The sequence below is a fragment of the Macaca mulatta genome, chromosome 4 (assembly GCF_049350105.2).
Source record: "Macaca mulatta isolate MMU2019108-1 chromosome 4, T2T-MMU8v2.0, whole genome shotgun sequence".
NCBI lineage: Eukaryota > Metazoa > Chordata > Mammalia > Primates > Cercopithecidae > Macaca > Macaca mulatta.
Genome location: NC_133409.1, coordinates 44,027,115 through 44,039,974, shown reverse-complemented (window position 1 = coordinate 44,039,974; position 12,860 = coordinate 44,027,115). Strand labels below are relative to the sequence as shown.

The 12,860-nt window shown below is 33.5% G+C and overlaps 1 protein-coding gene across 8 annotated transcripts in view; it reads left to right on the top strand.

Annotated features, from left to right (window-relative positions):
* REPS1 (RALBP1 associated Eps domain containing 1) overlaps positions 1-12,860 on the top strand; it is an 86,451-nt gene that overhangs the window by 55,409 nt on the left and 18,182 nt on the right. For 4 of the 8 annotated variants that reach the window (XM_015137351.3, XM_015137349.3, XM_077999474.1 and 1 more), the window contains 2 exons: positions 5,463-5,584; positions 9,341-9,421. In XM_015137351.3, the coding sequence (XP_014992837.1) occupies positions 5,463-5,584; positions 9,341-9,421 (203 nt within the window). The remainder of the gene's footprint in view (positions 1-5,462; positions 5,585-9,340; positions 9,422-12,860) is intronic. The other 4 variants (XM_015137355.3, XM_015137354.3, XM_077999476.1 and 1 more) reach the window with 1 other exon arrangement.

Sequence of the window (12,860 nt, the reverse complement as noted above, 5' to 3'; positions counted from 1 at the left end):
TTCCCATGTTTAGCTTTCTTTGGATAATGGGAACCTCCTATATATTGTAGGTAATATTCTTTGAACTATAATAGTTGAGTCAGATGTTGATCAGTACTGTCAAATGTTGATCAATGCTGTAAAAAGTCAGCAAGTTCAGTTTAATAAGAATTTTGGGTGAATATTTTGTTTCTTTTCAAACCTTGTTAGACACGTTTTTACTTTGGTTTTTTTAAACCTTTGGTTTTAATTGAAAACAATTAGTCTTCTACATAGACCCTCTTTTAAGGTAGTTTTATTGAATAAGTTTCATAAACCCTCTTAAGGTCTGCTTACTAAGTTTCCATTTTGTGAAGTGTTAGGGAAAAGTGGAGTTCATTTTGGAAATAGAACTTACTAGTTTTTTGATGCATATAATATCATTCAATGAAAAACAAAGCATATCTTAAATTTCATCTTTCTACATATGCATTGCTTATGCCTGTCTTTTAAATATGAATGAAAAAGTTACCATTTGTAGTTTTCCTTGAAGACTTAAAAGTCATGAACACTTGATTTTTTTCATTTTACATAGTTTTTTCTTACACTGTCTTTTAAATATGAATAAAAGTTACCATTTGTAGTTTTCCTTGAAGACTTAAAAGTCATGAACACTTGATTGTTTTTCATTTTACATATTTTTTTCTTACAAGAATAATAGTCTTCAAATAAGTTATTTCTGCCTTGATGAAATTATTAAATGAGGTTGGAACATTGAACATTCGTTACTGAATAAATTCCTAGATTAGTTTGCTGCTTGAAGGCAAAGTAAGTTTTAAACTGTAAGACTTTAAGGGAGTATATATATTTCTGTAAGACTAATAACAGCCAGCACTTTTGAGACAATTTTTTAGTATATCAAGTATAATACTAAGAATATAAGAGAAGTTTAGGATGTGTAGGTTACAAAGCTAGAATAAAACCAAAGCTCTGAGAAAGAGGTTGTTTAGCAGGTAGACTGTACTGAATTGAATCTGGGAATTTTCCAGATTCTTTGAAAGGATAGAGAGGTGAAACTTCTTCCAGTGTTTGCAAACTTAGAATAAATGTAGAATAAGCCGTAGGTCAGTGTGATCATACTGGGTTGTCTCTTTCAGACACACTTTTATACGTGGAAATACTTTTTGCATAACAGCCCATTTGGGGTTAACTTTAACGAATAATTTAGGCTCATGCTCTTCTTTTTCAGCCCTGATGCTCTGATGATGTCAGGGGCAGAGCAGAACCCACAGGAGGGAGGCAGGGTTGACACAGTGTTCCAGCAGGAGGCTAGGTTGGAACACTGCATCAGGTAAGAGTAAAACTACACCCCTGCCTCCGGAAAAATACAGTCTTAAAGACTAACATTTGTGGGTGGGCAGGAAGCTCTTTGTTGGAGTACTTATATGGAGCAAAGTTGAAGGAGGTACAGTTTATTTCTAGACCGAATGGTTGTCCGTAGACTGACTCTTGGTTTCTAGAACATAAGAGAGAAGCAATGCGTAATTTTGCTAATTTATCCCAGAAACAATTTTTGGATTTTCTAGGACAACAATTTTTCAAACTTCTAAATCTTTTTTTGTTTGGTTGGTTTTTGTTGTTGTTGTCGTCGTTGTTTATTTCAATGTGGAACAAACTTTTAAATCTTTAGACCCCTTTAGACGTTCTTAAAATTTGTGGACCCCAAGAGTCTTTGTTTACATGGGTTAGATCTATCAAATACTTACATTATTAGAAATTAAAACTGATTAATTTTTGTTTTTACTTTATGTAAAAAAGCAATAATCCATTACCTATTGGCATAAATATTTTTAGGAAAATAACCGTATTCTCCAAAATTAAAAAATTATAAAAAGGGTGGCATTATTTTACATTTTTGCGAATTTCTTTTACATCTGTCTTAATAGAAGACAACGAAATTGTCATATTTGCTTCTGCATTGTCTGTTGGATATGTTGTTTTGTTTGAGGTATACCAGGGGTCTAAAAACTAAGCCCTGTGAGATAGATCCAGCCTACTGCCCATTTTTTACTAGCCCACAAGCCAAGAAAATTTTTTCTTTTTAATTGTTGAAAAGAAATCAAAAGAATATTTTATTACACATTAAAAATTGTATGAAATTCAAATTTCAGTGTCCATAAAAATTGTATTAGAACACAGCAGTGCTCATCGTTCATTTATGAATTGTCTAGGACTGCCTTTGCACCATAATGGTGGAGTTGAATTGTTGCAACAGATACCTTATAGCCACAAAACCTAAAATAGTTACTATCTGGCCTTATGGAGAAAACAGTTTCCAAGTTAAATCTAGCCTTACACAATAAAAGGAAGCACTATTTCGTGGCTTTTTCAGATAACATAATTATTCTTTGGTACCACATCAAAGCACAAATGATAATTTCTTAAAGGTTACTTGCAGTGTGGAAGCTGAAGCCACTTTAATGCATTTTTTGTACTTTTACTTGATTTTATACCATAATGCATTGGATATTTGTAAAATATCAGATCATTGAGTTACACACATCTTTCAGATGTTAACATCTTTCATTATAAAATATTTAAAAAGTGTATTTGCTGATTTCACAACCTATCAAAGAAGCCTGTAAGTGCTGGAAGCTCTTGAGATTATGGACATGGACATATATTTTCCAAAATTTGAGTTTTCCCTTGAAACCCTCAGCATTGTCATTAGTAACCATTGGAAACAAATACTGAAAACATTGCTTTCCTTGAAATGACAAGCTCACTTCGTTCATTTTTGAGAAAATGCCTGCTCGATAACCAAGTCTGAATTATTATAGATTATCAGCTCTTCTTTCAAGAAAAATGGTGTGCCATGAAAAAAGTGGCTTGTTCAGCTTACAACTGAATCATACAAGTACTTTTCTGTGAGACAACCATTGTACCTATTCATATGCAGCAGAAGTGTTGTGTGTATATATTTCCCATTTTGACACATAGAGGAAGATGTGTTTTTAGGGCTGAGATTTAATAAAATTAATTTGTACTGCTTCATGAACATTCATAAGTGAGATCAGCATACATATTTATTTTCATTTATTTAAATTTAATGCTTATGTATGGGGGGGGTAAGGAATACAATAACTGTAAGTGAAGAGTACAATGACTATATTTTGTTGCCACTGCCTTGATTCAGTGCAAATGTCAACATAAATGTCAATTATTATTACAAGAATAATTTTCACCTTTCAAATCTCTAAAAGAGTCTTTGGGAGGGACTCTTAGAAAGGAGTCTGTGGTCCACAGTTTGAGGACTACAACTCTAGGAAAATAACTCTATTGAAATGACTGTAAAGTATAATTGTTTGGGTGACTAGCATTTCACTTCACAGCCTCAAGCAACTAGACCCACTGCAGCTTTGTACCAGTGAACCAGAAATATTTCCAGAATCTGTTCCAAATCATAACTGCCCTGAGGTGGGGATGTGGTACAGCCTGGCCCTAAATTTGTCAGTAGAAGAAATCATGAGAACTGTGGTCTTGAAAGCCCAACCAGGACTTCCAGATTGCCCTAAGATTGATATTTAAAACTAAAGTAATAGAGTCTTGCTTTAAATAAATTCTTTCAAAAATTAGTCATCGTGTAGTTAATACTGTTTTAATTCTATTTATTTTCTTCAATACTCACCTGCTTTGGGGAATCCCCTAAAGATACTTCTTTATTATTCTCCTAGTAGACTTTCACTTTCAGTAAATTGTCAAATTTATAGCTACTGTTCCCCTTTCCCTTTGTTATCACTGGGGATAAAGGTTCATAATGGTTTTTTCCCCACTGAAAACTATCCAGTGAGGAATTTGCTACTACTGTTTATCCTAAATAATTTTTTCATAAGTTCTTCTCTAAGAACTTTGAGTTGAGGTCTTCATAGAATAATATCTGAAGTCTTCCTACCTCTATACTACCCAGACACTTCTATTGAGAAGATATAGGACTCAAGAAAGAAAGAATTTCTGATCTTAGAAAACAAAAATTAATCAGAGTACAATTCTGAACTACAGATTAGAACTTGCAATGTGGTATAATTATAAAGGTATAACATCTGGGTAAGTAAAAAGGAAATATTTTGAGGGAGGCATGTAACAATAGCAGAAAGGACATTTGGAGAACTTTTTCAGCTATCAGTACTTAATTGTGGTCCTAGGAAAATGACAGTAAAGGAGAATGAAGTTAAATAAAAAAGATTACACAAGGCAACTGATTCAGTAAACACCTGAGTGCCCGTATGTATTAGGTCCTATGTTAGGCACTAAAACTTAAAGGATTTACTAATGAATAGATTGAAAAGTTAAAAGCTATACATTGCTAGGTTGTATTATATGGCTGTCTATTTAGAAATGTGAAGTATAGTGCTAACGTTTAATGGCAGCTGTCTTTCTGATGGAGAAACTCAGGTGCTGTTTTATTCAACTTGCCTATGGTCAGACACAATGATATGGAAATGATATTTTTGATATGAGTTCTAAACCGATTAGGTACTCCCTGTTGACTGGGGTTATATTCAAAGCCAGCTTGGAAGAATTGGAATGAGAGTTTAGTGACCTTTGAAATTCCTTCTGTTTTTAAACATAATTTAGAGTTATTTTAAATTAAGGTTAACTATGCTTAAAAGTAGAATATGAGATATTCTTTATCAAAATACTTTAAAAACCGTTTTGAAATAGTGTAATGGATTTGTAACTACCTCAGTTAAGTCTGTAAGTGCCAGTGAGCTTAGATAAAAGTTAAGTTTCATACGGGGCTTATTGACTTTGCTTTTTTCCCGTGGATGGGGACTCTCTTCTTTTGCTGTGTACCTTGCAAGTATATGCTGTTAAAATTTTGTTAACAAGGGAGATTTGTAGAGGATATGTGAGTGAGTTAGTATAAGTCAGCAGTTCCCAAAGTATATTCCAAGGGAATACTGAAGGATTTTATTTGATGAAAAGGATGTGTGTCTGGAAAAAAAATTGATTTAAACAAAGCTTATTTACTTTGAGACATCACAAGTCTTAATATACAAATGTGCATAAGAATGCTCCAACAAAGAATTACTGTTTCCCCAAACTTATTTGAGCAGAAAACCTAATTTTTCAAAGCCACCTTACTGATTAGTATTCCATGGAAGAGAATACACTTTGGGAAACTGGTATAAATCTATTTCTATTACCAGAAAATGATTTTAAAGCATGTGACCTATTGCAATATTACTATGTATAACCTTCTTCTTTTTATTCCTAACTAGATTTTATTTTCATGAAAAACTGTGGTTTTGGGTAGACCATAAGTAGCAGGAATAAGTAATGTCTGTTAAAATGCTCACTCTGAGAACATGAGGAAAGGAGATTTACATTATATATTACTACTTGTGAAAATCATCTGTTAGCTTTTTTTTAAATAAGTAAATATGCCTAAAATAAACTACAGTGTAGTCTTTATAGAGAATTTCTCTATTTTTAAATTGCAGATGTTGGGGATCAGCCAGGTGAGGTAGGTTATTCAGGCTCTCCTGCCGAAGCTCCTCCAAGCAAGTCACCATCGATGCCGTCACTAAACCAGACATGGCCTGAGCTGAATCAGAGCAGTGAGGTTAGCAAAGCTTTCCTTTTCTTTCATTAAAAGTTAACTCTTTTAAGGTAAGATGTTCCAAAGAGGGTAATTTCAATCTGTCTCTTCCAGCATGCATGCATAATTGAGAGAATATATCAGATATACTATGATAAATGTTTGTAATTATGTGACTTTTTCGAGGTTTTCAAAGTATATATTCTGTCATTTGATTTCCACCACTTATCCCCATTAATACCTTGTGAGTTTAGAGAGGCAGATTTAGAAAGTTTAACTGTCAAAAGGTAAATGACTTGGCCAAGATCTCATACCCAGTGAGGGACAAGAGCTAGGATTTAAACATAAGTCCTTTGATACCTAGTCAACTGCCACATCCACCGTGTCACACTGCCTTCTCAGTCCTGTAAACAAGATATGTAATAATACATTTGGGATCTTAGCATTGGAAATGATAAGAGAAGTGACTGATTCAGTTTCCATGTGAAGAAAGTATGTTTTACAACCCCAGAACTCTGTATAATTAGTTTTATTCAATATAGAATGTTTAGCCATATTGAATGCGTTAAAGATGTGTTATATATGACCAAGCACAGTATGCAAAATGGAATTTGGGACCAATGCACTGTTTCCCAATTTCTTTGAAACTGCATTATCTAAAACATCAAAAGGGCCACTGATAAGAATAAGGGAAGAGGACCTGAGGCCCTACCTCCCCTAAAACACCTGCTTAGGCCCCTATTAGAGCAGTTTTCTTTGTGAACAAGTTACGTTTTTTTTCTTATTTTTTTTTTTCTTTTTGTAGCATGTAGGAAATGCTAAAAATATAAATATATAAGAGATTGTTCACTTTCAGGAAGAAGTTCTAAGCTTCTGTCCTTTCCATGCCCTTTACAGCCAGAAAAATGCTGGATTGAAGGGCATGCTAGATAATAATAATTTTGGACAGTTGGAAAACAGAAGTAACTGTGGTTTTATACTACTTCCTGCTCTATGACATAATCACAGCCAAGATACTTGTGTCTGAGACATTATAACATCACACCATCCATCCTACCATTGGATGCAAAACCATTAATACAAGTGCTTTTCTAGATGAAGGGAATAAACCTTGAAAGAATTTGCTAATAGAGAGGGTTTATGGAAAGTAAGGTAATTGTTGTTAAGACACTACTGTTTTTGCTGTGTCTATTCATTTTGTGTCATTTTTAAAAAACCAATATATTAAAAGAATATTTTTATTCCATTGATATCAGTTTGTAAATAAAAACAATTCTTTCTAAAGCATCTCAAATCTAAAGCCCATGTTCATTCTAAATAAAATCATATGTGATCATTAGAGACTAAAGATAGAAGTCCCTTCTAAATTCAGATAGTAGAAGTTGCATTTTTTCCTACTGAAATATTCCCATGAAGTTTTATTTATAGTATTTGGTAATGAGGTCATAATTTTTTTCTATATGTGAAAAATCAAAATGTTAATAAAACATTGATTTTGAGACATTTAATGATATTTCTAAAAATATCTAGTTAGGATATGGAATTTAGATTACATTTTAATTGTCTTCCACAAAGCACTAGTAATCTTTCTTTTTTTTTTTTTTTTTTTTTTGAGACAGAGTCTCGCTCTGTCACCCAGGCTGGAGTGCAGTGGCCGGATCTCAGCTCACTACAAGCTCTGCCTCCCAGGTTTACGCCATTCTCCTGCCTCAGCCTCCAAAATAGCTGGGACTACAGGCGCCCGCCACCTCGCCCGGCTAGTTTTTTGTATTTTTAGTAGAGACGGGGTTTCACCGTGTTAGCCAGGCTGGTCTCGATCTCCTGACCTCGTGATCCGCCCGTCTCGGCCTCCCAAAGTGCTGGGATTACAGGCTTGAGCCACCGTGCCCGGCGTAATCTTTCAACATAGATTTATTTAGCATCTGTGGTTATGGATGAGACAGTATAGGAGATGACACTAATAATCTGTAACCTTTATGGAGCACTTTTGATGTGTCAGTTCTGTTTTAAAAACAGTACAAAACAAACTCTTTATGTATATTAACTCCTTTAGTTCTCTGAACAATCTTATGAGGTAGATATTATGTTACAGATGGAGAAACTGAAGCACAGAGAAGTTATGTAACTTGCCCAAGTTTGCACAGCGTAACTGGGATTCCAGTAGCCTGGTTCCACAGCTGTGAGCCCTTAAAAATTAAGTATGAAGATGATAAGAGTGTCCCTTTGTCCTCTAGGTAGCTTACATGCAGTCTTGTGAAACTAAGTTAAACTTCATGCCACCCAAATGAGATACACAAGTAAATACCTTCTTTTTGGCAAAAATCTTCTGTAAACTTTTCTCCACAGTTAGATAATTAGGATTTTAAAACTTCCTTCTCTGTCCCTGTAACAATAATTATTGAGGAAAAAACTAATTATATTAACAGATATTGATAAGTAACTTTCCTGAAATGATGCCGCATGATAAAAGCAATTATTGTGGGATTTTTAATTCATGAAATACTTTGAATGGATCAGTATTTCTCAGAATATCTTAATTTTCATATGAAAACTAATCTGTAGGAAAAGTGGAATTATTGTATTAGCCATTTTTGTAGGTAATTTTCACCAGTGTGCTCATTTGCTGATACTTAATTTTTACATATCTTCTCAACTTAAATGTCACTATTGTAAATAGTAAGTTGAACTTTGAAGCATAAAAATGTATACTTTCCCAAAGAGGATTTTGGTTTATGGGGTAGTTTTGTCTTTTGTGTAAATATTTGTGTGTATACATTGTGTGTGTGTAGATGTTTTTCCTCTTTAGAGGATAACTGATAATTCTTAAGAATCAGATTTAAATGATAATTTTAATACAATTTTGATGTAAAAATTCTATACCATTTTATTACTAAGATCTCCAAAACAAATGGAATTTACTATAATTAATATTGACTTATCACTCCACCTGTTTTAAGAGGTATGATATTTTTTTGTGTACCTCTTTTAGAAGAGTAGCATTTCATATCAAAGTACATCTTCTGTATATAACTCATGCTCAGATGCTTGATTTGCTCTCATTGTGGCCGCATTCTGATTTTTCTAGCATGGGGTAGGGAGTGGGGAAGCGGGGGTGCCTGATTGGCAGTTCTGTCTTGTGATCTGGCATGGCCCTGTTTGTAGTGCTGATTGCAGGGGTTGACTTGCTACAGATTGACATAAGCTCTACATATATTAATTCCAGAATTCTTTGCATTTTATCTCAATTATATTTTATTAAATATCTATACATTTGTGTAAAATATGTGCACGTACATAATAGAATCATCTTTCAGGGGTCGCACTGGCAAGTCGCACTGACTTGCTTTGTTTTGAACAAAACTTTGATTCTTTAGGATCACAAAATCAGTACATTAACATTTGAATGTTCAAAGAGGGATTTGATGTTATTCTTTCTTTAGTCAAGACATGCCTCTTTAGTATTTTTACTTGGTGGACATTTATATCACTTAGACTTTGTTCCTGTATTGTGTTTTATTTTAATTCTGTAAGGCTTTAAATCTCTTCCATAGAGATTGCAATAAATCATTACTATACTTTTGATTGTGAAGCTCCTTACCTTACAAGATGACCCAGAATAAATATAAAATGTTGATGGAAAAATAGAAATTACTGAATTTTGTTAAACCTATGAAACACAACTTGCAGTGCAACCTCTGAATTACTTTGCTAAATCTTCTCCAGTGATCTTTTACTCCATCTTTCTCATCATGCTGACTTGTCTCTCCTCTGTCTATTCAGCAGTGGGAGACATTTAGTGAACGCTCTTCAAGCTCACAAACTCTGACCCAATTTGATTCTAACATTGCACCAGCTGATCCTGTAAGTCAATCACTTAGCTTGCTTGTTTGAGATTAATTTTATTAACCCAAATTTCCATTCATTATCGTTTTTAGCTGATATGCATGATTCAGTGGAGTGCTTAGAAGGAAGTGGTGGCAGGCTTTTCAGTTTTTGTGTGCTTAATGGTGGGAAAGACATTTTTTGCCATTCCTTTTTTCTAGTTATTTTGTTGAGAGAAAACTACGTTTTTAAAATCTGGTACATGTGTCTAGAGAAGCATTTTTTGTGACAATCTATTTGGTTACCCTTATCATTTGCTAATTAAGTGTATATTTTATATACATACTGTTTATTTCAGTGTAGTGACACTTTCTGTAAATACTATTTGTATGCTTACACATCATGTAATATGTACTACATATGTAACTATTTATGCAATGTCATCTTTTATTTTGACATGCCAAATGACTTGGCTTTTATTTAATTAGTATGTTGAGTCCTGTTAGAGAGAATCAAGTTCAGCAATACAAGATGTTGGTCAAATACTCCCCTTATGCAAAGGAGCCTCTGTCTTGTCTTCTTGTGGCTTACTGTGTTGCTTTGAAAATGCTACAAAGTTCACATCCTGATTTAAAAAATAAGTTCTATCCCCACAGAGTTAATTTAATATATGCTTCACCTATCCCTTGGGTTTTTTGAAAACCTTAGCTGTTAATTGTTCTTCTCCCTGTTCACTTCTCTGCTTTTTCTTTTTCTCTCTTTATATATATATATATATATATATATATATACACACACACACACACACACACATATATATATATATTTAAAGACAAGGACGTGCTAATAAGCACTTTCCAAAAAGAAAAGAGGGAGTAAGCAGGAAGTGAAGAAGTGTGTAAAGGCAAGATTTTAAAAATGAGCTGAGTAGAAAGATATGGGGAAAATGACATAAGACATTCTTTTTAGATGATCTGATCAAAGACAGCCAGCATTTATTAATTAAATGTAAAAATGGTCTTGTCATCTAAAGAGATTTTGAAGAAGTGGCATTTAAAGATAAAGTATACCTTTAGCAGTTAATGGGTCTTTGATGTGGTTTGTTTTTTGTTTTTTTGAGATGGAGTCTCGCTCTGTCGCCCAGGCTGGAGTGCAGTGGTGCGATCTCAGCTCACTGCAACCTCTGCCTCCTGGGTTCAACTGATTCTCCTACCTTGGCCTCCCGAGTAACTGGGACTACAGGTGTCCACCACCACACCCGGCTAATTTTGTGTGTGTGTGTATGTGTGTGTGTATATATATATTTTAGTAAAGGCGGGGTTTCACCATGTTGGCCAGGGTGATCTTGAACTCCTGACCTCCAATGATCCACCCACCTCGGCCTCCTAAAGTGCTGGGATTACAGGCTTGAGCCACCACGCCTGGCCTGATGTGTTTTATCATTTTAAAGAATTTATATGAAATCTAGAGGCTGCTGTTGTATTTATTGAATTCAAACATAATGTATTTTTTTAAATGTTTATTTTATAGTCTATTAAGTATTCAAGGACCAGCTGATATGTAGATTATCTCTGCCTTTTGCTTCTCATTTCTTGCTACATTTAAGGCATTTATTTTTTGTTTTAGTCTCTGAAAAATGAAGGAGAAATACAAGGCAATGCTTGAAAACTTTGCTGCTTATTGGCAGCTATAATTAAGATCTCTTAGGAATTGACAAGTTCTGTAAATTAAAAGTTTTACCTTTATGTTTTCTTTTTAAGTTTAAAGTTTTACCTTTAAGCTTTAAGTTTTGCTTCTCCATATTATTCCTGTCTCATTATTGTACAGTTAAGCTAATATGAAAGTACTTAATGGAAGTACTCTATATGGGAAGGAAGGTTTGATATAGCAATAAAGAAACTATTATATTCTCTAACCCTTAAAAAACAGTGACAGTAATCACACATAGTATTGTGATTCTTTGTCAGGCCAGGCAAGAACATTATGTATAAAAATCTAGAACTCAGAAACAAAATAAATTGACCTATGACTGACAGGAAATGTAGAGAAATAGTTGGTTGAATAGCAGTGATGTTCTTCACACTTCTTGGAAATAATACTCAAATTTGCAACTCTAGTGTCTAAAATTATGTGACTCAGTACTTTCCTTTGTTATCTCTAGTGTGTCAGGAGGCTCTCAGAAAATAGAGTGATTAATTTGCATTTTAAACTTGAATTTAGACCTCTGAATTTGATTTTAAAAAATTGTCATTCTTAAATACTTATATTTATAATCTAATACCTAGAAATATCTTATTTATTTTATGGTGGCAAACTTAAATCTGATCTTTGTTTCCCAACCAGTATTCTTACTTTAAATTTTCTATTAAAGGAGTAGCCTGCCTTCTGTTGTGTCCTACAGTGTCTAAGTTTGTTAACCTTCATTTAATACTTACCTGAAGTATTACCCATCCACAGACCCACTACAGTCTGTAGCCACAATCCCACATGATCCTTTGCAAGGCTTTTATAAATAAGGATTATAAGTAAGTAAATAAGGCACATTCAGATTAGAAGGAAATCACCTAGGGGGAAAAAAACCTTACACTTCTAATGTGAATTTAACATTTCTTACAGTATTGGAAATATTTAACGGACTATTAAAAAGAAACTAAATTATAATAATTTGCCATTTGCTCAGTAAAAGTCTGTACAAAGTTCCAAACTGGTCTGTAGCATTTAGAGACAACCACTACACAGTGCAGTGACCCCATTTGCAAACCAGATGGTTAGTTATTAAGCTTTCATAGTTCTGGTGAAATTGAGATTCTGATGGTCTTGGTTCCAGAAACTTGATCTCTTTTCTTGAACTGCTTGTCAGTTAATAGCCTTTGGTAGAATCTGCTTCTGCTAGGATATACATGAATGAAAACACTAGGAAAATTGTAGGTGGATGAGAAGTGTAATGCATTAATTAGTCTTTGCTGTGATTGATTGCACTGCAAATATATGAAAATGCTAGTTAACATTCCCAGCTGTTCCAAGCTTTATAAATCTGATTTTATATACACATACACATACATTGAATATAGATTTAGATGAATGTTATGAATTAAAGCATCTAAGAAGTTTTTCTTTTTTTAAATTCCTAATTTGCTTTCTGTTTGGAATAAGAACTTATTTTCTCATGAACTATCATTTTTTTCTCCTTTAATCATGCCTTATAAAGGTATATTCTGATTTTCATAACAGTTATTTCTGGTATTAAATGTAAATTAAGAAAATAGTAGAGTTGCTCCTAAAGCCATGTTTTTATAACCAAAATATAACTTAATATCTTAAAGGTGTTTTTATAAATACTTTCCTGAGAATGACTCATTATGTGACAAATCTAAACTTTCATCCATCTATAATGTTAATATTATTTGTAACTATAATATTTTAGTTGTAGGGCAAGTGTTAGGTTGATTGGTTAAGTACATGAACCCTGTCGAGATTC